Source organism: Molossus molossus, unplaced genomic scaffold (assembly GCF_014108415.1).
Source record: "Molossus molossus isolate mMolMol1 unplaced genomic scaffold, mMolMol1.p scaffold_m16_p_5, whole genome shotgun sequence".
Classification (NCBI taxonomy): domain Eukaryota; kingdom Metazoa; phylum Chordata; class Mammalia; order Chiroptera; family Molossidae; genus Molossus; species Molossus molossus.
This window is the reverse complement of record NW_023425388.1, coordinates 84,119,982-84,146,976: the sequence shown is the minus strand read 5'-3', so window position 1 is coordinate 84,146,976 and position 26,995 is coordinate 84,119,982. Positions and strand designations below refer to the sequence as shown.

General features: G+C 40.7%; 1 protein-coding gene across 1 annotated transcript in view; it reads left to right on the top strand.

The window, feature by feature from the left end:
- Positions 1 to 24,155: 24,155 nt before the first annotated feature.
- The window catches only part of DCBLD2 (discoidin, CUB and LCCL domain containing 2), an 88,740-nt gene continuing 85,900 nt past the window's right edge, over positions 24,156 to 26,995 (top strand). The window contains exon 1 of the mRNA XM_036243206.1: positions 24,156 to 24,719. Coding sequence (XP_036099099.1) covers positions 24,506 to 24,719 — 214 coding nt within the window. The 5' untranslated portion in view covers positions 24,156 to 24,505. The remainder of the gene's footprint in view (positions 24,720 to 26,995) is intronic.

The following is a 26,995-nucleotide window of genomic DNA, read 5'->3' as shown; positions in this document are numbered from 1 at the left end:
CCTGGCCCCGGTTGGGGTCATGCAGGAGGCAGCCAGTTGATGTGTCTCTTTCACATCAATGTTTCTCTCTCTCTCTCTCTGTCTCTCCTTCCCTCTCTTCCACTCTACCTAAAAATCAATGGAAAAATATTCACACACACACACAGGCACACAGGCACACACACAAAAAATACCTAAAAGCAATTAGCTCTCTCCAACTGATGCCTCAAGGCAGTTGCACTAAAGACCCTCCCAATCACATTTCTTGTACACCTGAGTTTTTCTGAACTATTATGATTCCATAAAATTAATACACTGCATAATTAAAGTCCTCACACACACACACTCCCTATGCATTACCTCTTTTTATGATAGTGCTCTTTTATCCCCTTACCACTATAACTGTATCAGAGTGAAAAACACAAATTATTTATCCACTGTAGATAAAATAAGGTACAAAAATAGCCCTGGCCGGTTTGGCTCAGCGGTTAGAGCGTCCGTCTGCGGTCCGGAGAGACCCGGGTTCGGTTCCCGCTAGGGGCGCGTACCTCGGTTGCAGTTTGTCCCCGTCCCTGGTTGGTCGTGCGGGTGGCAGCCACTCGATGTGTCCCTTTCACATCGATGTTTCCCTCTCTCTCTCTTCCTCTCTCTCCCTCCCACTCTGTCTGTACAAAAAATGGAAAAATGTCCTCGGATGAGGATAAAAAAAATACATCACTATCCAGTTATACTGCAATGGCTTTAAAACATTAAACAGTTAAGTATTGCCCATGATTCCTCTCCTTTTAATGAGGTGTAAAGCACTGGTTCTCAAACCTTAGAGGTCACTATACATGATCAGATATGATTGTTTAAAAGTAACAGAAAAGCCTGGCCTGTTTGGTTCAGCAGTAGAGCGTCGGCCCACAGACCAATGAGTCGCAGGTTCGATTCTGGTCAAGGGCACATACCTCGGTTGTGGTCCATCCCCGGCCCCGGTCGGGGTCATGTGGGAGGTGGCCAGTCAATGTGTCTCTCTCACATTGATGTTTCTCTCTCTCTCCCTCCCTCCATCCCAATCTGTCTGAAGATAAATGGAAAAAAATCCTTGGGGCAGGATAAAAAAAAAAAAAAAAAAGCAACAAAAATATGTTCAAGCCCCTTTATTTTTTATCCTATTAATATTTTTAATCCTCACCCAAGGATACTTTGTCATTTATCTTCAGATAGAGTGGGATGGAGAGAGAGAGAGAGAGAAAAACATCCATGTAAGAGAGATACATTGACTGCTTGCCTCCCACATGACCCCGACCAGGGCCCCCAGAGACTGAACCATAACTGAGGTACGTGCCCTTGACCAAAATCGAACCCAGGAGTCTTTGGTCTGCGGGCTATGTTCAAGCCCCTTTAAATAAAAACACTTATTAGTTACAGGGGAGGAAGTCCAGATGTAGGCCAGGCTCAGGACATTTTCAAAACAGTGGCTCAACCGTGTCATAAAGACTCCAGTTCTTTCCATGTCTCTGCTCTTCTTTAGACAGTGTCAGATCCATCCTCTCATGGTTGTTGGCTGGTGTCTGGCTGGGTCACATGCTTCCTCAGAGGTTGAGAGGGAGAACAACTTGTTTTCTCTCAGGAGTTAGAAAAAAGGTTGAGTGATGGGTACATCAGGTATATTTTTCTATTCTTTCTCATTTTAAACCAATTATTACAAAAGGGCATAGACTTATTCTTAGATCAAGCAGATCTCTCTAGAACTGATGTTAATTCCCAAAACTATTGCTGCTACACAATGAGGGAGCCATAGAATGAATGTTGGAGAGTTAACTACCAGGGCCACTCTGTTCAATCTGAAAAAAAGCAATGAAGCCTGTTCCCAGAAAACACAAATATTCCAAAATTTTTACACAATTTCAGGGGCTTCACAAGGCCTCCCGAAGATGCTTATGGCTTCTCTAGGAATCCATGAGTCTCAAGGCTATAAACTTCTCATCTAAACACTGATCGGGGGAAGGGAGCTGTTCCAACAGTATGCCTTTCATCTTCTTTAGACCAGAAATTGCTACGAGCTTCCCTTTGATCTCCAGAGAAACAGGGGCTTCATGTATATGCCAGGGTGCTCTTTGGTCTTAACCTGATATGTGAAATCAGCTCCTCCAGGGGTGACCAGCTTCATTCTTTCTCCTTCCTTCTTTCTCTCTCTCTCCACCCCTCCATAACCCCCACACCTGGACTCATCCATTTGCCAAGTCACACTGGTCTTTCCTTTCTCATTTCCTTAGCCTCTTTCTCAAAATCCATTTATTAGTTCCTACACTCTGTAAAAATATCCCAGATTCTATAGTACAAATGTGTTGAGCATTTACTGAGGAGCAGGCATGCAGGTAGGTATTTTGTATGAAATTTTTAATCTTGAGGGAAAGTATTATTTGCCTTGTTCTAAGATGACAGAGTCACTGTACAGAGAGGGTAGTTAGCAAGGCGCAGAATTGGGATTTGAACACAAGTTTTCATTTGAGTCTAGATCATATACTCTTTCCATATCCCTACCACATCCCTAGACTTGCTCTGCTCCCTTTATGCCTTTCTCAGTCTCTGGGCATGACAAGACACCATGTTCCCAAGGAAGTCTTTGTTAAATACCTCTTGGCATTTTTAATATTTCAGATCTCACATTTATATAAAGTGATGAAAATATCGGCTCTTGATCCAGAGCACACCCTTGAATTCATTGTTGCTGTATGGGAGGGAGGACTTGCATCCTAGTTTAGTATTTGACGACCTCAAAAAAGGAAGATTTATTTCCATCAATCACAAAGTTTTCATTTTTTTCTTTACTTGATCTGGACTACTTGGCTTGTAATTTTTAAGCAAAAGATACAATAGTTTTCCACCCTTTTTTCAGTCATACCTCTCTTTGAAAGTTTCCTTTAGTTTTCCTTTTCTTACTCATGTCGACCAGTCATCCTCTGCACATTCCAGTCAGGGGAGTGGATTCACAGAAACAATCTTTCTACAATGCTGTGACTATGAAGAGAGACAGAACCTCTTCTCAAAACTGCTGCATAAAGTATTCACAATCACACTGTGGTTCTGTGATATTGATAACAAAGCCAAATACCTTCCCCTCCTTGAAGCAGAAAAATGTCTTGCTATTTTTTATGTGCAGAAATAACATCTATAAAATTGAATATGACACACACACATAGGCAGGAATGAAACAGGAATGGACACTTGGGTATCTTCACAGCCCTGGACCTGGACTCTGACAGATGAGAAAATAAAACTAAATTAGACTGTGATGAATAGGGGACGTTTTAGCAACTGGTATGGTACAGGCCTCTAGCAGAGCAGAGACCTAGAGGCCTCCAGGGTTACCAGTTCAGATGCAGGAGAGTAGGGAGGTCTCTACTTGATGGTGAGGAGACATTCAGGGGCATTAGCACCATGGTTACTTACTTGCTGAATGGAAATATTTCAAACTGTGACTTCTGTCTTTAAAAATGTGACCCTGGAGGATTCCAAAATGGCAGTGGAGTGAATGGAAGCTACACAGACCATCTCTCAGGACCAAACAGGAATTATGACGAAAATAAAGAAAAATCGTCAGGAAAAAGCAACAGAAAAGCAGCTTGGAGGAACCCATAACCAGGAACACTGACTCAATCCTGGTAGGCTTGCGGAGATGCAAGAGGGGGGCTGGGAGCCCAAGGTTGGCAACGGCCTTAGCTGTGAGCAGCGCCCTCGGGTTACACTCCCAAGCGGCTCCACAGCGCTGAGCCAGGACAGAGGCTAAAATAGCCACAGCCACATACCTTGGGCTCCGGCAGAGGGAGGGCGGACTGGACTGGAACTGTGTGGGGACACTGGGGATTTGGAGGGCACCGGGAGCTTTTGCTGAGTTGCAGCCATGCAGGACAGTGGTCATCTTACTCTTTCCCAGGGATCCAGGGAGAGGCAGCAGCCCCTCCCTCCGAGATTCAACCCCACCTGGTGGCCATTGAAATGCAAATTGAGGCCCATTATCAAGGAGCATCTGCCCCACCCTTGGGAAATCCCCTTACCCTGAGCACCTGAGGGAGTTTTTCATTCAACTGAGAGGCCAAGGCTCCTCAGGTAACCACTACTGATAGCCTCCAGGCAAAAAGCTAGAGGATAACTGTACCACTCCTGGGATAGCAACTCTAACGAGGAAAGTAAAACTTTGACAGTGGTGTTTAACGTGGGTCCTCCCTGGCTCATCCAAACCCAGTAGAGGTTGCCACAAACAGCAGAACACCAACACCCACAGGGAAAATTTGGCAGGATCCAAAGCCCACTGTGAAAGCCAAAATGATGAAACACAGAAACAAAAGCCAAATGAAAGAACAAGAGACCTCTGCCGAAGATGAGATAAATGAGGTGAAGATAAGCAAGTTAACAGAAATAGAACTCAAAGCCATGATCTTGAAGAAGCTCAACAGTATGTGTAAGAACATAAGCACCATGAGTAAAGACATAGAATTGTTGAAAATCAACCAGTTGGAAATTAAAAATCACCAAGAAAAATGAAGAATGACATATCAGAAATAAAGAACACATTGGAAGGTCTATATAACAGAGTAGAGGAAGCAGAGGACCGGATCAGTGAATTACAAGATAGGGTAGAAAAAAATCAAACAATCAGAAAACCAAAAGGAAAAAACAATTAAAACACAGGAAGACAGCTTAAGAGAACTGTGGGACAACTGGAAACGTAATAACATTCGCATCATAGGAGTGCCTGAAGAAGAAAATGAGCAAGGGTTGAGAATATATTTGAAGAAATAGTGACAGAAAACTTCCCTAATTTAGTGAAGAAAGAAGGCATTCAAGTTCAAGAAGCACAGAGAGCCCCAAGTAAGAAGAACCCAAACAGGCCCACACCAAGACACATAGTAATCAAAATGCCAAAAATTAAAGACAAAGAGAGAATCCTAAAAGCAGCAAGAGAGAAGCAACAGGTTACCTACAAAGGAAACCCCATAATGCTGTCAGCTGAATTCCCAACAGAAACAGTACAGGCCAAAAGAAAATGGCATGAGGTAATCAAGGTCATGAAAAACAAGGATCTGAATCCAAGACTACTCTACCCAGCAAGGCTATCATTCAAAATAGAAGGTCAAATAAAAAGCTTCCAAGACAAAAAAGGCTAAGGGAATACATTAGCACCAACCAACACTGCAAAAAATGTTAAAAGGACTGTTGTAAATAGCAGGAGAAATATGAAAAAAAAAAAACAAAACAAAACAAAACATAACCACACTAAACAAAAATGGCAATAAATAAATACACGTCAATAATCACCTTAAATATAAATGGATTAAATGATCCAATAAAAAGACACAAGAGTAGATGATTGGATAAGAAAACATGACTCATTTATATGTTATTTACAAGAGACCCACCTTACAACAAAAGACTCACATAGGTTGAAAGCGAAGAAATGGAAAAAAGTATTCTAAGCAAATGGAAAGAAAAAATATCTGGGGTAGCAATACTCATATCTGATAAAATAGATTTCAAAATGAAGGCCATAACTGGAGACAAAGAAGGTCACCACATAATATTGAAAGGATCTATCCAAAAGGAAGATATAACCTTGATAAACATATATGCACCCAATATAGGAGCACCAAGATATATTTAAAATCTTCTGGAAGACTTCAAAGGAGAAATCGATAGCAATACAATCATAGCAGGGTACTTCAACACCCCACTGACATCACTGGATAGATCCTCTAGACAAAAAAATTAGCAAGGAAACAGAGACTCTAAATGAAGCACAGACCAAATGGATTTAATAGATATCTACAGAGAATTACAGCCCAAAACTATATAATTCACATTCTTCTCAAGTGCAAATGAGACATTCTCAAAGATAGACCACATGTTAGGGCACAAACTAAGTCTATACAAGTTCAAGAAGATCGAAATCACATCAAGCTTATTCTCAGATCACAATGGCATGAAACTAGAAATCAATTGCAATAAGAACATGCAAAGACATTTGAACACATGGAAGCTAAATAGCATGTTATTAAACAATGAATGGGTTACCGAGGAGATCAAGGAAGAAATTGAAAACTTCCTGGAACCAATAAAAATGAACATACAACAACACAAAATTTATCTGATGCAGCGAAAGCAGCTCTGAGAGGGAAGTTCATAGCACTACAGGCCTACCTCAAGAAAAAAGAAAAATCTCTAATAGACTATCTAACCTCACAACCTAAAGAACTGGAGAACAAACAAACAAACAAACAAAAAAAAACCCAGAGCAAGTAGAAGGAAGGAAATAATAAAGATCAGAGCAGAAATAAATGACATGGAGTCCAAAAAAACAATTCAAAAGATCAATGAAACAAAGAGCTGGTTTTTTGAAAAGATAAACAAGATTGATGGACTCTTAGCTAGACTCACCAAGAAACAAAGAGAGAGCACCCAAATGCACAAAATCAGAAATGTAAGAGGAGACGTAACAAATGACACCACAGAAATGCAAAAGATCATTAACAACTACTATGAACAATTATACGGCAACAAATTTGACAATCTAACCAAAATGGACAAATTACTAAAAATACATAGTCTCCCAAAACTGGACCGGGAAGAGATAGAAAACTTGAACAGACCAATAACAACTAAAGAAATTGAAGATGTAATCAAGAAAATCCCAGCAAACAAAAGTCCAGGCCTGGATGGCTTCATGGGGGAGTTTTACCGAACATTAAAAAAAAAAAACTAATACCTGTGCTCCTCAAACTATTTCAAAAAATTCAAGAAGGAAGATTTCCAAACTCGTTTTATGAAGCCAGCATAATTCTAATTCCAAAACCAGAAAAAGACATTACAAGGAAAGAAAACTACAGGCCAATATCCCTGATGTACATAGACACCAAAGTCCATAACTGGAGACAAAGAAGGTCACCACATAATATTGAAAGGATCTATCCAAAAGGAAGATATAACCTTGATAAACATATATGCACCCAATATAGGAGCACCAAGATATATTTAAAATCTTCTGGAAGACTTCAAAGGAGAAATCGATAGCAATACAATCATAGCAGGGTACTTCAACACCCCACTGACATCACTGGACAGATCCTCTAGACAAAAAAATTAGCAAGGAAACAGAGACTCTAAATGAAGCACAGACCACCAAGTGCTAGAACACAATACTAGCAAATTGGATCCAGCAATACATCAAAAAAATTATTCACCATGACCAAGTGGGATTCATCCCACGGATGCAAGGTTGGTACAATATTCACAAATCAATAAATGTGATACACCACATAAATTAAATGAAGAATAAAAACCACATGATCATATCAATAGATGCCGAAAAAGCCTTCGACAAAATCCAGCATCCATTTCTAATAAAAATGCTCAGCAATGTGGGAATAGAGTGATCATATCTCGACATAATAAAGGCCATATTTAAAAGACCTACAGCCAACACCGTACTCAATGGGCAAAAACTCAAAGCATTTCCCTTAAGAACCGGAACAAGACAATGATCCCCACTTTTGCCACTCTTATTTATCATAGTACTGGAAGTCTTAGCCATGGCAATCAGACAGGAAGAAGAAATAAAAGGGATCCAAATTGGAACGGAGGAAGTGAAACTCTCATTATTCGCAGATGACATGATACTATATGTAGAAAACCCCAAAGACTCCATCAAAAATTTACTAGACTTATTAAATGGATTTGGCAAAGGAGCAGGATACGAAATTAATGTCAAGAAATTGATGGCAATCTTATACACCAATGATGAACTCACAGAACGAGAAACTAAGAAAACAATCCTATTTACCATCGCAACAAAAAAATTAAGATACCTAGGAATAAACTTAACCAAAGAAATTAAGGATCTAGTCACAGAAAACTACAGGTCATTGAAAAAATAAATAGAGGCAGATATAAAAAAGGAAAAGCACATACCCTCTTCATGGATTGGAAGCATTAACATCATTAAAATCCCCATACTACTCTAAGCAATCTATAGATTCAATGCAATCCCCATCAAAATACCAACGACATCCTTCACAGAACTGGAACAAATACTTCAAAAGTTCATATGGAACCAAAAAAGTCCTCGAATAGCCACAGCAATCTTGAGAAAGAAGAACAAAGTAGGAGGAATCACATTACCAGATTTTGGGATATACTACAAAGCCACTGTAATCAAAACAGCCTGGTACTGGCACAAGAACAGGCATATAGACCAGTGGAACAGAACAAAGAACCCAGAAATGGACCTAAGGCAATATGCTCAATGAATACTTGACAAAGGTGGCAAGAGCATACAGTGGAGTAAAGACAGCCTCTTTAATAAATGGTGTTGGGAAAATTGGACAGCTACATGCAAAAAAAATGAAACTAGATCATCAAGTTACACCATACACAAGAATAAACTCAAAATGGATAAAAGACTTAAATGTGACCCGTGAATCCATAAAAATCCTAAAAGAAAATGTAGGCAACAAAATTTAATCATCATATGCAGCAGAATTTTCACTGATACATCACCTAAGGCAACAGAAACAAAGGAGAAAATGAACACATGGGACTACATCAAACTCAAAAGCTTCTGCACAGCGAAAGATACAATCATCAAAATGGAAAGGCAACCCCCTGTATGGGAGAGCATAACTGCCAATGATACATCAGATAAGGGGTTAATTTCCAATATATATAGAGTGCTCATACAACTCCACAAAAGGAAGACAAAGAACTCAATTAAAAAATGGGCAGAGGAACTAAATAGACACCTCTCCAAACAGGACATACAAATGGCCAAGAGACATATGAAGAAATGCTCAACATCACTAATCATCAGAGAGATGCAAATTAAAACAACAATGAGGTATCACCTCACACCTGTCAGACTGGCCGCCATCAACAAATCATCAAACAACAAGTGTTGGCGAGGGTGTGGAGAAAAGGGGACTCTAGTACATGGCTGGTGGGTATGCAGACTGGTGCAGCCACTATGGAAAACAATATGGTGTTACCTCAAAAATTTAAAAATTGAAGTCCTATTTGACCCAGTGATCCCACTTCTAGGAATATACCCTAAGAAGCCTGAAACACCAATCAGAAAGAATATATGTACCCTCATGTTCTTAGCAACACTATTTACAATAGCTAAGATCTGGAAACAGCCCGAGCATCCACCAGCAGACAAATGGATAAAAAAGCTGTGGTACATACATAGAATGGAGTACTATGCAGCTGTAAGAAAGAAAGATCTGTTATCCTTTGAGACGACATGGAGGGATCTGGAAAGTGTCATTCTAAGCGAAACAAGACAAACAGAGAAAGACAAGTATCATATGATCTCACTTATTTGTGGAATGTAATGAACATAACAGTCTGAATAATGGGGTAGTCCCAGAGACGTGGAAGTGGGGTACAGACTGACAATCCCCAGAATAGGGGGGGTGGGGGAGAGATAAACCACATAAATTATATGCATGTATGCATGAACCATGGACATGGACAACAAATGGGGGACAGGGCTGGGAGGGAGCGTGAGGGGGGAATCAGTGTGGGAAAAAGGGGACACATCTGTAACAAAAATAAATAAATAAATTTTTTTTAAAAAGCAAAAAAATAAAAATGTGAACCTGTTGCATATCACCTTAAAGAAAGGGAAGAGTAGATGATCAGACACCTTAGGTTGTCCAGGACAATCCTAGTTTATACCTGTTATCCCAATGCCATTTTCTTTCTTCTTCATTTTTTTTTTTTTTAATCCTTACCAGGGGATATTTTTCCATTGCTTTTTAGATAGAGTGGTTGGAAGAGAGTGAGAGAGAGAGAGCAACATCAATGGGAGAAAGACAGATTGATTGGTTGCCTCTCACACGACCCCCACCATGGCTGGGGATCAAACATGCAACCCAGGTATGTACCCTTGACAGGGAATCAAAACAACAACCTTTTGGTCCACAGGCCAATGCTCTAACCATTGAGCAAACCGGCCAGGGCCAGTGCCATTTTCAATAGCTCCTTCTCAGATAATCATGTCAGATCTTTTTGCCCTTGTATGAGGATGACCATATAATATACCTTAAAGTGTCCCCGATTGAACAATATATGATATAGTCACCCTAACGCAAAGACACAAAGACAAAATATAATTTCATTTGAAGTAAAAAGTCATAGCTAAGGGAAGACATTTGCATCAGGAAGGAAGAAAAAAGTGGTAACACAGAGAAGTTGTGTTACTGTTAATTGCCCAACGAAGACTGTGGGTATGTGAATGCCAGTTTTCGGGGTAATCTAGGGAGTCAAGGACATAGCCAATGACAGCCCGGGATATCAGAACTGACAAGAGATCTCATTGCCAAAGCTCCAAGAAACGTTGGAACTAGAGGAAAGGCAGAATACACAGGGGGACCCCTTCAGCCACAGTAAACAAAAGAGAACACAATACAAAGAATGGCCTGGGCTGGCTTGTATGGCCTTGGAGGTTGTGCACCACCCAGCTACAAGGGTGCCTACCATTCCATGGACTGTTATGTGGATGTCACTCTCTAGGGTGGACCAGTGCACAGTCCACATGTGGCTGTCCCAAAGGTAGCATTATTCCAGCTTCTCTGTACCCACACATTGGACTAGTTTTTGATATACACACATTTTATTAATTAAATTTCTTTTATGAAACGCTTAGAGTCTGCTCAATCATTTGGATAATAGCTTCAAGTTATGTGCACAAAACTCCATGATATTAAGCACTTGGCAACCTTGAAGGAGGGTTATCTGTCCATCTTACAACCAAGGAACAATGTCATAGACTGCATTTAACAAATGGGGAGATGCCGTGGCAAACAGACTCATTAGGAATTCTCCCACACTGGGGAACAATTCACAAAGTACACACTCTTATCAGTTCACAGGATCAGTCACTTCCTTTTTGAAATATCTTTTTCTTGACAAGGAGTGCAGTTCAAGAGCATCACACATTATATACAGTGGGCAAGGAGAGTCAAGGAGATTGCATTTATTATAATCCTGATATCATTAAAATAGGCATCTTTCAAATCATCATGGAGAATCAAGATGTATTAATATATTCCAAACTCTCCCATAGACTGTGGGTACAAATAAAGAATTCATTTACATTAATACCCTCAAATTACAATATCTTCAAGTCCCTACTTTCATTGCTAGAACTAAATGGAGAAATACATTTTTCTTTGACAAAAGGGCCAGAGGTGGCTGAATTAAAATGTAAAAGAGGAATTTCAATGATGTAAATGATATATTGACAATTGTCAGGAGCTGAAAAAAATAGTTTATATGGTAGCTAGTAACTATGAGGATCATACCTTGCATGTTATCATTTTCATGCCTTTGTCTATACCATTCTCTTCTTTGATAGTGTCCTAACCTTTCAACCTACTGAAATCTTGTGTATTCTTTTTTTTTTTTTTTTTGGTACGTGCCCCTAGCGGAAACCGAACCTGGGACTCTCTGGTCCACAGGCCGATGCTCCAACCACTGAGCAAAACCAGCCAGGGCAATCTTGTCTATTCTTTAAGACCTTCTCCATGAAGTTTTCCAGATTCCTCCAACAAAATGTAATGTCTCCATTCATCACATCTACACCCATGTCACGGCATGCACTGGACTCCACTTTGTATCATATATACCATGTGCTTACACATCCTAACAAGCTTCTTGAGCTTATTAGAAAGACATTCCTAATTCTTATTAATATCTATGGTATTGAGGACAATATGTTTAACATGTTAGAAATTAGTACTTATATAATCAGATTAGGGAATAAGGAATAACAGTCTCACTATATAACTCTATACTTAGCATTCATGAAATTATATTATACCAATTTACAACAAAATCTTTTCAATACAAAGTCCTCTTTAGAATTTTTTGAATGTGAAGATGCCTTATATTTTGTTTCAGCATGACTGTGGTACCTTCCTCCTTCATAAGTACACATCAGGATTGCATTTGGCTCCAAATAACAGAAACCTAAGTATGTAGACTTAACTAAATTGAGATTTAGTTTCTATTTTTATCCTGTAACATGGGTCTCAGCATATAAGCTAGTGGCAAACCCTGAAAATGAAGAGTGATACCTAGAATTTAAATACTAAGATTTTTTTTTAAGTCCCAAAGACTCACAATTCTTTCATCCATACATTATTCATTCATCAAACCCCTACCATCAAGAGACACCATGTAAAATAAGTCCATGCTGTCTAACCAGGAAATAGCTTAGGAGGTAAGCATGTATGTAGAACATTTGCAGTCAAGATAAGCTTCGACTGACTTCGGTCTAGATGGCGGTGTAGGTGGTGTAGGTAAACGCAGTATCACGTCCTCCCACAACCACATCAAAGTTACAACTAAACTACAGAACAACCATCATTCAAAACCACCTGAAATCAAGCTGAATGGAAGTCCTACAACTACGGAATTAAAGAAGCAGCTGCGTCCAGACTGGTAGGAGGGGCTGAGGCGCAATGGGCTGGTCCCACACCCACGTGTGGCGGATAAAAATCAGGAGGCTCCCGCGGCTGGGAAGGTCCTTCCTGAGGACTGAGGGGTCCCCGTCCCACACCAGGTGCCCTGCTCAGGGTTCCAGTGTCAGGAAGAGAAGTCCCCATAACTTCTGGCTCGAAAAACCAGCGGAAACTGAGGCTCAGGGAGGCTGAAGCAGCTGGAGCCCCAGGCAGCTCCTTAAAGGGCCTGCGCACAGACTTTTCGGACTCTCTCCCTCTAAGCTCGGAGGGGAGGCAGCCCGAGGGGCGCCAGAGACATACAGGGAAGAACTGAGCTGTTTGGCACTGAAGCGAGGGCTTGAGAGGGGGCTTTCTCTGGGACAAACATGCTGTCAGAGGCCTTTGTTTCTTTGGTGAGCCCTTCCCTGGGGCGGCAGACAGCCACCATATTTGGGACTCTAGTAACCTGGCTCACACTGGTTGCCCCGCCCTGCCCCACCCAACTTTCAGGCCCACCCAAGCTATTGCCACTTGCTTAACCATAGGATTGGCCTGTCTTGGATCCTGCTTCAGGTTTTCCTAAATTCTTTCAAACAAGCAGCATCTGGTCTCAGCTAGCCCCATACCGCTAGTTAAGTAATACACGGAAACAAACACAGGAAGGCAGCCAAAATGAGGAGACAAAGTAGCAGGTCCCAAATGAAAGAACAGAAAAAAAACCCAAGAAAAGAACTAAGCGAAATGGAGATAAGCAACCTAACAGATGCTGAGTTCAAAATACTGCTTATTAGGATGCTCAATGAACTTAGTGAGAACTTCAGTGAATTTAGTGAGGGTCTCAAGAGCATAAAAAAGGACCAGTCAGAAATGATGGATGCACAGTCAGAAATGAAGGAGGCATTAACTGAAATAAAGAATAATTTACACAGATTCAATAGTAGAGTACGTAAATCCAAGAAGCAAACCATCAATTTGGAATATAAGGAAGCAAAAAACGCCCAATGAGAACAGCAAAAAGAAAAAAGAATACAAAAATATGAAGATAGTGTAAGGACCCTCTGGGACAACTTCAAGTGTTCCAACAATTGCATCTTAGGGGTGCCAGAAAGAGAAGAGCAAGAACAAGAAATTGAAAACCTGTTTGAAACAATACTGGCAGAAAACTTTCCTAACTTGGTGAAGGAAACAGACATATAAGTCCAGGAAGCACAGAGAGTTCCAAACAAGATGAACCCCAAGAGGCCCACACCAAGACACATCATCATCAAAATGCAAAAGGTTCAAGACAAAGAGAGAATCTTAAAAGCAGCAAGAGAAAGGCAGCTAGTTACCTACAAGGGAGTTCCCATCAGGCTATCAACTGATTTCTCAAAAGAAACTTTGCAGGCTAGAAGGGAGTGGCAAGAAATATTCAGAGTGATGAAAAGCAAGAACCTACAACCAAGATTACTCTATCCTGCAAAGCTGTCATTTAGAATCGATGGCCATATAAAGAGTTTCCCAGACAAGAAAAAGTTAAAGGAATTCATTACCACCAAACCGTTATTATATGAAATGATGAAGGGTCTTTTTGAAGAAAAAGATAAAATATATGAACAAACAAATTGGCAATGAATACATATCTATCAACAATGGAATCTACAAACAAAATGAACAGGCAGAACAGAAACATTCTCATAGAACAGAAAACATTTTGTTGGTTGCCAGATGTGAGGGGCGTTGGGGGAATGGGTGGAAAAGGTGAAGAGATTAAGAAGTACAAATTCATTGCTAGACTGACAAACCTCAAAGGGGAAAGGGATTGGGGGGTGGGAAGAAATAAACCAAAGAACTTATATGCATAACCAATTGACACAGACAATAGTGTGGGAAAAGGCAGGAGGGGGGCGGGAGTGGGGAGGAGGGGGTAAATGGGGGAAAAATGAGGAACATCTGTAATACATTCTACATTCAACAATAAAGATTTAAAAAAAAAAAAAGATAAGCTTCGATTGCCATGGCCAGTGTGGTTCAGTTGGTTGGGCATGGTTTCTTGTACCAAACGGTTGGTTGCCGGTTCAATTCCCAGTAGGGTTGTGGGCTCGATCCCTGGTGGAAGGTGTGTGGGAGGCAGCCTACTGATATTTCTCTTACATCAATGTTTCTCTCTCTCTCTCCTTTCCTCTCTCTAAAAAGCAATTATAACTCTTGGGAAAAAACAAACAAACAAGCATGGATCTTAATATCCTCACGATATTAAAGGAATGGTCTATGAATCACTTCACAAGAAGATGTTTTAAAAAATCAAGCTCCTGGAAGGGATTCTCTAAAGCCTTACACATGAGCTAAGACAATCTAACAGTGCAAAACAATATCTGTGATTTCCAGTAACTCTTCATAGTTCGTATCATGCCATTCACTCATGCTGTGAAGAAGTGTAGGCAGACTTAATGCAGTTGCATGTAGCTGATCATGTTGAAAGCATGCAGGAGGAGGTGAGCAAAGTAGAGATACAAGCATGGCTTTTGACAGAAATTGTCCCTTTTGGGATTATGCTAGTGAGGGGTTATTGAAGATCCATCAGTGGTTGAGAAAAAAAATAGCATTAGGACTCAGTTAATTTTGTCACAATAATTCTTGTATGTTTCACTAGAAAATTCACATTTTAATGTTGCCGAACTGGCTCAGTGGACATCAGCTTGCTACTTCTCAGGTTAGCTTGGTACCATACTCTTTCCCACTTAGTAGCTGTTAAAATGCAAACAGGGCCCTGGCCAGTGTGGCTCAGTTGGTTGGGCATCATCCTGTGCAACAAAAGGTTGCTGGTTCGATTCCCAGTCAGGGCCCCTTCCCCCGGTTGCAGGCTTGATCCCTACTAGGGGGCATGCAGGAGGCAGCCAATTGATGTTCGGCTTTCACATGGATGTTTCTCTCTCTCTCTCTCTCTCTCTCCCTCTCCCTTCCTTTCTTTAAAAATCAATAAAAATATTTTTTACAATACTTCTGGAATGCTTTCAATAATAAAGATACATTTAAAATAAAAAAAGAAATGCAAATAGGGCTTTGGGACTCTAGGGATATGGGATGAAAGTATTCACTGACCAAACCTGGCACCCTGCAACTCACAACAGGCCCAAGACAAAAATCTAAGGAGCACAGATAGTGGATGGCAGAATGTTCCAGAATCTCAGTGAAGTTTCAGAACATTCTGTTTATTTTTTAAATACACATTGTGACCTGGTCTTTGGAACTGTGAAAGCTGGATGGTAAAAGGGCACTAGAGTCCTATTGTTCAATATATAGGCATTCACTTATTTGCACCCCCCCAATTCCATTTTCAGCTCTGATACTTAAATTCTAGCCCTTCTGCTCTTGTCATTATTGGTACATACCTTCTTATTTCTTCTAATGTCATTTTAACATCATTTTTCAGGGTGGGAGGAAGGAATAAACCTTTGTGGTCAATCCACATATTTTTAATTGGAAATTAATCTCAGATTTTTTAAGCCTTTGTGAGACTACATTAGGCAAAGATGAGGAAGACAATATGTTCTCTGTACACTAAATTTGATCCTATACAACTCTAAGGCCTGGGTCTGTGCACCTTTCAAAATATTCAAGGCTTTCCCTGGCTGGTGTGGCTCAGTTGTTGGAATGTCATCCATACACCGGAAGGTCACAGGTTCAATTCCCAGTGGGGGCACATGCCTAGATTGCAGCCTCAATCCCTGTTGGGGTACATATGAGAGGCAACTGATTGATATATCTCTCATATCCATGTTTCTCTCTCTCTCTCCCCCCCTCACTCATTCCCTCCCTTCTTCCCTTAAAAAAAAAAAATCAATAAAATGTGTAACCTTTTAAAAAAAAATTCTATGCTTGAATTTTTTGATGAAATTTCAGAAAATGCAAGAGATAAAATGGACTTTTACTAGCAGTTTTCAAAATAGTGATTTGTAACAAATAAAAATTTTATGACAAAAAAATAATGCATTTTTATGGTAGTAGGCTTTGGAAAGAATCCAGGTCACTGAGTAATATAAGCAAAATTCCTAGAATAACATTGAGGCAGTGTGGTCAAGTGGAAAAAACACAAGCTCTCACATTAGACAGGCCTGTAGTCTCAACCCAGCTGAGTCCTGGCCTAACAGTGAACCAGTGTGCCCAGGTGTGAATAATCATCCTTACCTCACTGAGATGCCATGAGACATCAATAACTGACATGTGAACAATGCCTAGCAGAGGCAGGTGCTCACTGAACATCAATCCCTGTCCTTTCTCCTCTGGCCAGAGTCCCTGAGCATGGGAGGTGACTCAGTATTAGGGCCCATGATTCTTCAGTTGTTACAGGAGAGTACCTCATGCTGGTCACAGACAGCCTTCTGAGGAATCTTGGTGACAGGAAATTGTGTGCAGCTAACTCCTACAACAAGAAAGCTGTACCCTCTGTGACAGGCGATCTGCTTGCTGAAGACAGAGGGGCCCATTAAGCAAGCACCACATTTGATCTGATGCCGGAGTTTAGACACTGTCTGTAGCCTGGCTTGCTGCCCACTGCTCCTTGTGGCTGTGAATCAACATTGTAACAGAGAGGGCAGTGGGTCAACTACATTCCATTAATAGATCAAAGTGTTTCATTTAGACTCATAGCAAAAGAGAAGGAATATGGAAGATATATAGCTTAGGATGGGCATAAACTTGGCAGAAACAGACATAAAGATTTTAAAATATGAATCTGAAAAAAACAAAGACACTAATGAACTCACACAGTCAGAATTAAATCTTCTAACTCAATGGTTCTCAACATTTCCCCACTACTGAAAAGAGGCCACAGGTTTCCATAAGGGGCTCTTGGAACTTTTGAAGCCCCTCAAGAGATTCTCTGGGTAATTAAGATCTAAGTAGAGTAGCTCATTTTATTCCATAGTCCATAAAATTGTGTGTCATGATTTTTATGCAGCTTGTTTTTAATTCAGTCTGGAAACCTGAAGGGGGCAAAAATAGCATTCATTGGGTAAGATGTAGATTTCTGAGCTTCTTTGAATTTTTTTCCCAAGGATATTTTACATTCTCAAGATATTTTAGTGGCAATTCATACTGTCTTCTCCTAAATACAGTTTTCTTATCATTTCTTAGTTACACTAAGTTCATGAAGACGATTTTTAAAGAAAGCAATTTAGAAGCTACTCACTCTATCTTTCATAAATATTGGATACTTTATATTCATTTGGGAAAATTAAGGTAGGGGTTATTTAATATGATAGAATGGAATGAGACCCCCAATTATGAAAATGCTGCCAGGATCAGGAAAAATTATTCATAGGTCAAGAATTTAAGTTCTCTACACAGAATATATAGACATAAAGTTTGGGAAATAACTTTTAGAAGCAAGAATATGATTACAGATGGGATTTGAGTATAATATTTTAACATATTTTCAAACATGGCTTATTTGTTTCATTTTTTTTTTTTTTTTTCTATTAGGGCACAGATGGTGTTACAAACTTCGTTCTGGGCCATATATAACTATAATTCCTCTAAATGGATGGCTGCCATACCATGCATGAATGGCTATATGCTTGTTCACTTGGAGAGAATTTCAATTTACTTACATGCACTGTTGTAGTTATTATTAAATACATCCAGGGGCTGATTCAGCAGGGTTCTCTGGTGGGGTATCATTTTATAGGTGATGTAATTAATTGCATGCATATGCAACTAACACTATCTAGAGTGAGTGGCTATATTTATGTTGTGATAATAAAGCACTTTGTTAGCATTAGTTATTTGTCAATACCAGAATAATAGCAAATGACAGAAAGACTAAAGTGAATCCTGAATTATCTTATATCTGGTAATTGATTTTTGGGAAATAAAACCACTTTTACTATTTCAGATAAAATGGCTAAACAAATGGTTAAATTTTGTCATTAGATGAGGCTGTTAATATTTGGGTGTCTTCCAAGCGAGTCCTAAATAAATAGGAAATCCATGAACATTCTGACTCAATAATTTATACCTTTAATCAAGATCTGCTCTCACCATCTATTTTAGTTGAGTCAGCAGTATTAAATACACTGATTATATTTACCAAAAAAAATGAATGGACATATTTTCAGATCTACAAATGAGAACTAAGCATTGAGTTATAGAGATCACCAGTAAATGATGCCAGATACGTGGTGAGAAAATCATCCTATCTATTCAAAATTTTATGAGCACTAGGCATGCACAGTCAGTCTTTAAGATTAAAAAAAAAAAATAGCTAGGAAAATTATATTCTCCTTTGTTTTTCTCCTAGGTGTTATCTTGGTCTGCAATCAATTCTTCAAAATATTTCTCACATTTTCATTTTTGTGCAGCATGTTAACTATGAACAAAATGACAGTGTATGTTAGTGAAATTTAAAGTATTACTTATATGGATACTAAAACCTGATTATTAATGCAGAAGCTCGTGGAAAGTCAGATTAATCTAAACAATATATTATTCCCTGGCCAGTGTGGCTCAGTGGCTGAGCATCGACCCATGCTCCAAGAGGTTGCCAGTTCAATTCCTGGTCAGGGCACATGCCCAAGTTGTGGGCCTAATCTCCAGTGGGGGCATGCAGGAGGCAGCCAATTGATGTTCTCTCTCATTGATGTTTCTATATCTCTCTCTCTCTCCCTTCCTCTCTCTCTAAAAAAATTCAATAAAGAAAAAAATTTTTTTAAATAAACAACATATTATTTCCTTTTAGTCCACAATCTGTCATTTCACAAACTATAGTTAATAGAATGCCAAAAAAAAAAAAAAAAAGATTCGTTAATAAAATTGTATAGTATATTCTGCACCTCATTTATGTCTTATTGTGTTAAATGGCAGGCTAGCATCAGCTAGTCTTTGAGTATAACATGAAGGAGATGATATTCTGCTTTGTTTTAAAAATTCTTAGGTATTTTTTTAAACACTGAGTTTTCAAAGGCTTGTTATTATTTAAAATATCAGTTCCTATTTTATTGACTTATTAATATAAAGGCTCTAAATAAACATTAAATTAAAGGATTCAAATGGAATTATTAAAAGATATGGTCTGCACATTAAAAAATCCCATTTTCGCCCTGGCCTGTTTGGCTCAGCGGTTAGAGCGTCGGCCTGCGGTCCCGAGAGACCCGGGTTCGGTTCCCGCTAAGGGCATGTACCTCGGTTGCAGTTTGTCCCCGGCCCTGGTTGGTCGTGCGGGTGGCAGCCACTCGATGTGTCCTTTTCACATCGATGTTTCTCTCTCTCTTCCTCTCTCCCCCTCCCACTCTACCTGAACAGAAAATGGAAAAATGTCCTCAGGTGAGGATAAAAAAAAAAAAAAAAAAAAAATCCCATTTTCCTGGTTCTTAAAAAAATAAAAAGTAAAACAATTGTTTGCTTGTCCTAGCCTAATAGATGGGAGCTGCCTGGATGATTCCAAAGCCAGGATGGAAACCTAGTTTCTTTTCAAGAGGCAGTTTAGATGGGTCCAAACTCCTGGTTCAGAAGTCCTCCTGTTTTCTCTGTTTTTGATGTCTGCTTTCATTTCACGTCCTGAGGATGCTGCCCTGATGTTCTCTCTCACTGATGTTTCTATCTTTCTCTCCCTCTCCCTTCCTCTCTCTCTAAAAAAAATCAATAAAGAAAAAAATTTAAAAAAAATAAACAACATATTATTTCCTTTTAGTCCACAATCTGGACACCAATCTGCTTGTCCTGCTCCCATTTGTATCCCCTTCTTCCCCAAAGTTTCACTGGATCAAGGTTGTGACAATGGTAAACTTAATGGAGAGTTTGGGAGGAAGGCAGAAGAGGTTACAAAGTAGCATATACAGCAAACAGCTAGAATTTATTTATTAGCTATCTCTATCTATCAAAGCATCTTTGCGTTCCAACCACTGGGAAATTTTCACCATTTCTCACCTCTCTGCTCCAGCTTCTGGCCACAGTGCTGGCCAGCTTTATCTCCTCTGACCTTCCCTATCTCCTTCCTGATAGGTTACTCTCCTGCTCTAAGGCCCTGTTTGCTTCTTTCACAGCTCTTTATCTCGCTCCAGGTCATAAATGCACTGCTGGGCTGGGGGTAAGGGGTGTGAAGCATACCAGTTAAGGGGCACTCCTGTTCAGCATAGACAGTGTTTTCCCAGAGATGAATTCTGGAGTCATCAATGTCCTCTCCCTCCATTAGGTAGTGGTTTAGGAATTAAGGACTTAGAATTTGACTGCGAGATGAAAGGGAGCAGTGGACAATGAGAATTTGGAAGAACTGTCAAAACTCAAAGCCTATAACAAATATCCAACCATCCTCTGTAGTAGACAAAGAAACTGAAGCCTAGGAGACTTGCTGTAGGTTATTCAGCACTTCCAAGTGGGAGTTGGATACAAGTCTGGTCCAGGGCTGTTTCCATGATCTCATGAAACAACTCAATTTCTCAGAAGCCAAACAGCATTTCAACTCTGTATATTTAATTCTCGACTATGTTGCCAGCATAGGCCCCACAGGAAAGAATACAGAGTATAGCAGGAGAGGCACATAGCCACTGCACACCTAAATCATTTTATTTCAGATACTCTGGCATGTGAACTATTCATTTTTTAGTTCTCATGTATAATTAATTCTCTTATTTCTAGGTATGATGTTGATGTTATAGGAGGGCAGTTTTCATGTTTTTACTAAATCTTTTTGCAGTCACCATCAGAGATAAAATACCTAGCTGAAGCCTTCTCGTTCTGACCCACAAGAGAGTGAATTAGTTAAATTTATTCTATTATGTTCCTAGAAAAAAACAAGGGGAGGTAGGAGAGGAAGAGAAAAAAAAAAAAAAAAAAAGACGGTTGTAGAAGGCAAATGGAAAACAATCCAAGTCAGTCATGTTGCTGAAATATGCCAAGAAAATTATGTGAAAATATCATCTAAAATAAATTAGGTTCCAAACACTTCTGTCTTAAATTTGCTATAACAGATACCTAAAGAAACAGTTTATAAATGTTAAGAAAATATGAGTAATAAACCTGAGAGCTAGATTTAACTTGAAATGACTAGCTGAAAGAAGTTTACAAGATAAAGAGAAAAATGTATCCAAACCAGTTCTGGTCACAGAAAGAAGGAAGACTCCTTAGCAGAATTCAGACATTTAGCGATAAACTTGGCTGTAAACATTTGTCCAAACAGTCAACAAGACAAAGAAAATGCTCCTTTGAGAACAGTAACCAGATCTTAGGGTCCTGGGCTTTGACGTTTGAAATATTTCCCCAGAAATGCCACATTCTTCTTTGTCTCCCACCTCAAAGGAAGATCACAAAAGTAAATTCTCATTTGTTCCCTCTTTTTGTTATCCTGCCTACAGCACACACTCACTGATAAAGCCCACCCATGATTCATTACATACCATCATCCCAAGGTTTCCAGCATAAATGCCATATTAAATGAGCCTCTTCTGTTTCATTAATGCTTAACAGGCATTTAATAGTGATGGTGGTGCCAATGATTTTACCGTATGTTACCATGAAAGCCCAGATGTTGCTATATGAAACAAAGGCCCCCAGGTTCTTCTCCTCTATTCTCATTTTCTTAGCAGTGGCTGAGCTGAGGTTCATTTAGAAGCAGAAATGATGGGATGTAACCATTCTTTTCATATTTCTCCTTTTCTCCACAGATAAATTCCATTTTCTCTATTTCTCCACTCTTTATTGATGAAGAAAGAAGAAAGAAAAACATGAGAGAAAAAGGAAGATGGAAAAGAGGCAAAGTGGAAAAAGTTCTGGTGAATTGAAATTTAGATTGAGAATCTGTATTTATGTTTAACATGGAATAAACAGACAAATACATTAAAATGATACACAGTTTAATTTCCTGGTGTTTCTTATATAACTATCCCATGTGTTCTTTTCTTGAAGCTCCAGTCTTCCCCAGAGCCTTCATTCAAAGCATTAATTCACTTACCAGTTGAGGAATGGAGTAAACCATAGCTGCTACAAATCCTAGCACATCTCCATCAACATCATTCACCTGTAATCCAGCCTCCTTTGCCTGTGGCCTGAGATCACCTTCCTTATTTTGTGGTCTCATTCAAGACAGCTAGTATTTTATACTTGCCATAATTGGTTTCTTAAAATCCTTCCATGGTTGTATTGTTGCATTAGTCCATACTTCCAACATGCCCCTGATAGCTGATTTGTTTACATGGTCGCCCGCCTCCCCCACAGAAAGTAGTCTCTTTTGATTGAATTTTGTATGCCCACTGCCTACATTAGGCCTAAAGCATAGTAGGGTTTAATAGGCATCCAATAAATGCTTTTTAAATAAATTGAGTAGAAAGGTTTGATGCATAGGGGTCTGCAGGGGAATTGAAAAAGATGACCTCCAAAGTCCTTTACAATTTTCAGATCTTCATTTGAGGATATCAGTCCCTTCCATGGTTTTGAATATTACATCTATTCAGGAATCCCCACATAACTTAAGGCACTCCTCATTCTAAGCTTTAGACCAAAATGTCCACCTGCCTGTTATATAGCGTCACATCTCAAATTCAGTATGTCCAAAATTAGCTGACTTTCTCACACAACCTGCTCCACCTTTCCATTTTCCTGTATTTATCAATGACCATCCTCCTTAAGGGCCCATGGGGAAAACATCCAGAATGGCACTTTTCTCCTCTCTAAAACCAATCACCTTCTAGTCCTATGGATTCTGCTTTCCCCAAAACCAGTTCTTTTTGTCACTATATCCTCTGACAAACTGTTTGTGACTCTAATTAGCATTTATTTGATTATTTCACAATATATTTCCATCTCTGTTCCAAAACTAGATCCTGGAATCAGTCTGTGTATTAGGCTGCAACTCCTACAACTCATAACTCAGGGTTTGCAGGTGCTCCACAACTCCAGAATGGCCAAATTAATATTAGGATGCTAGGTTTAAATTACTTTGTGGTCACAGATCTTGCTATATCCTTCCCGCCCCCCCCCCCCCAATGTAATATAGTAAAGGGCACCGAAAACAGGATGGATGGATAGATAGATAGACAGACAGATAGATAGATATAAAACACTGATCTGTTATTGTCACTTGGAGTGGCCACAACGATTGGCAGTAGCTTTTATTAAAAAAAAAAAAATCCGCTCTTCTATTTTTTTAAGAAAGGAAAATGAGAAAAGAAAGAGAGAGAGAGAGAATGAAAGAGAGAAAAGAAAGAAAAAGAAAGACCTTCAGACTCAGCTTCCAGCTAACAGCATCCAGGATCCAGGTTTCCCACCCCTTCCAGTGGCCTGATGTGCGGCGAGGGAGGAGCAATGAGCAAGCACAGCCAGAGCAGCAGGGAGAGCGGGATGGGGGAAGTCCCGGAAGTCATTGACCAGAGCAAGCAGCCGCCTCAGCGGGATCGGTTTGGGCTGAGGTCCCAACAATAACAAATCTCTGGGCCGGGCGGGGGCCGCCCGGGGCCCAAGACTGGGGGCGGAACCTAGATTGGGGGAGGCGGGTGGGACGCTTCCTAAGTCCTCAGGGGATTGGAGGAGAGAGATGAGAGGTGGTGGAGCTGGAGTGGTGGGCAGCGGAGCTAACTGGTCGATAGAGGAGAGAGTGTGCTGATTGGTTGGTGTGTGGGGGAGACGGTCCGGAGCCGAGCTCGGATTGGTCTTGGTGGCCGAGAAGGCGTGGCCAGGGCGCGCAAGAGGGAGCGCGAGGGATCAGGGGCTGGCCTGCCAGCCAGCTACCCTGAGCGGCGGGAGAACGCGGCGATCCGGGGTCGGGTTGAGGAGCGCGGTGCGGGCGGCTCGTTGCCCAGCTCAACCGCAGCCGTCCTCCGTGCCTCGAGCAGCCGCTTCCTTCCCTCCCCTCCCCTGCACTCCGGCCTGGGGTCTCGGGCGGGGAACGGAGGGAAGGGACGAAAGGAGGCGAAAGCGGAGTGAGGGGCGGAGGGGGTCCCGGCGCGGAGCGAGGCGCGCGCTGCTCTCGTTCTCTCTCTGCAGCCGCCGCCTCCTCGCCGGGTGCCGCGGCCCCGGGGCGCGCGGGACTCCCGAGGCGCCCGCACTATGCAGGCGGACTGCCGGCCGCCGCGATGGCGAGCCGAACGGTGGTGAGAGCAGGGCGCAGCCCGCACCGTCCCGGAGTCCGGGCCGCGGCCGCCGCCCCCGCCCGGGCCGCGCTCCCCCACTCTCGCTCCGGCCTCCTCTCTCCCCGCTCCAACTCCTCCTCCTCCTCCCCTATGCCTCTGTCTCTCCTGCTCTTACTTATCCTGCTCCTGCTGCTTGAGGACGCTGGAGCCCAGCAAGGTAAGCTGTCCCCGGGGAATGCTCGCTGCATGGAGCCCCACGGGTGGCGGGGGCGCGGGGAGAGCCCGCGGGGTGCCAGGTTTCCAGGCCATTGCAGAGTCGGCCGCACGTCGGGAAGGTGCGATGCGCTCCCGTGAGTGGGCAGACGGGCGCGGCACTCGCAAGGTTGAGTTGCAAAGGTGGGTTCAGCCTGTTGTCCCCCAGTTTGGCGCAGCTTTACTTTTTTGGCAAGGCCATTCGTTTTCCTCAAAAGAGGGAAGTGAGACACTGCTGTCAAGGCCTTTTAGGTATTGGATTCTTTTTCTGGATAAAATCTTTGGGAGGAAAAGAAGTTTTGGAGATGTGACGCCTATAGTTAAGCTAAATGGATGGATAGACAGTAGAAAGGCAAGGTAATTAAATAGCATCTTAAACCTATTAAAGGCAAGTGGCGATAATTACTGTCTTTTGTGCAAGTGCTCAGGTTCAAAAGCGAAAGAAACTGATTCTGATTATCTGTGAATCTTGGATTCAGAAAGTGTCCTGTACAGTCCCTGCGTATTAGGCAGGATGGTGGTCTAGATTGCCTGGGTCAGACACTGGCTGTGACCCATTGCAGCCTCTTATGTTGCCTAAATGGAACGTTCCACGTTGAAAGGGTAAGTCCACCCAGAAAGAGAGAAAACTTTTTTCCATCTACCGTCCTTGGAAAACCTGTTCCAGAACTAAGCAAAATTGTTTATTGAAGGAGCAGTATGATGGAAAGAGAATGCAGAGCTGATTCACCCTCCCCCACTTTAGTACAATTTTTAGGAAGTGAATGACAATTTTTGAATCAGTTTGGCGTCAGTTTTTGAACACATTTTCCATTTTATTGCAGTGAGAAGGATTGTTACTGATTTCTGGGAAGGTTTTTTTAATTGATCTCCACGTTTAAGTCCAGCTTAATGTTGCTCTCATATGGTTTTCAGTAAAGTATGGAATCATGGCCATAAGCCTGTCATTATGATGATGCTGAAACTTTGACAGGCACATGGAAATAAAATATCTCTAATTATAAAGAAAAAACGTATTGGTAAACTGACCTCTTTCAGATTTAGGCACAGTTCTACGCAGTGTAGGTGCTTAGTTAGCTGTTCTTCAGTAAATTTTTGAACATCAGCCCTTAATAAATTAGTGTGAAATCCTCTCTCCATTGAAGTCTTGAGCCTGTGTTTGTATTTTCCTCGTGGTAGGAAAAAACACACACAACAAAAAACAGGCTTATATGTAGCTAAACACTTATTGGGGCTTGCTTTGTGGCAGGCACAGTACCAAGAGGTTTACGTGTCTTAACTCATTCCTCACCACAACCGCTTGTTATCCCATTTCACACATAGGAAACTAAGGCCAAAAAAATGTGTAAGGTTCCTTGATACAGAAAGGAATATAACTACCTAAGCAGAATACTGTTTTACTTATTTCCAGATCTGAAGGTGTTTATATCATGTTTTTAAAAAAATATTTGAACAGTATAGAATCAACCAGTTATATGTCTCCCCCCAAATAAGACAATTGGATTGTTTTTAGAATTTCTCAAGCCTGATTTAATTAAACATGCAACATTACATTTTTTGAAAGATTTACTTTCAGTATTTACCCCAAAGTATTTTAACAAATAATATGTTTCTTATTTTTCAATTACAGTTGACATTCAATATTATTTTATATTAGTTTCAGGTGTACAGCATAGTGGTTAAACAGTTATGTCCTTTACAAAGGGATCTTTTCCCACCCCCCACACTCCCATATTTCAAGTACCACCTGGTACCATACATAGTTATGACAGTATTATTGACTGTATTCCTTGTGCTGTACTTTATATCCCTGTGACTATTTTATAACTACCAATTTGTACTTCTTAATCCCTTCACACCTATTTCAAAACTTAATGAACATGAAATGATAGTACACTGGAGTTTTGCAAAGGGGAAAGCATAATATAGCTGTAACTGATCATCTTGAGCTTACTAAATTTTCCGGTAAATTAAGGACCAGTTAGGGATATAGTACCTGAAAACTCAGGGATTGCGTTTTTTAAAAATTGTATTTTCTTACCCAAAGGACCCCGATACAGACTGTGATACAATTGCTTTTAAACCAGTCATCCTAGTCTAAGGGATGTGCTTCAAGGGTCCACTGGTGTTTCTCGCATAATCTGAAAAGTGTAATTTCAGAGTGAGAAGCAGTGCTTTAAAACATTTACAGAATTTTTAATAATGGGAATGTTGCTGTGCTGTAATGCAAGCTGGGTTTTT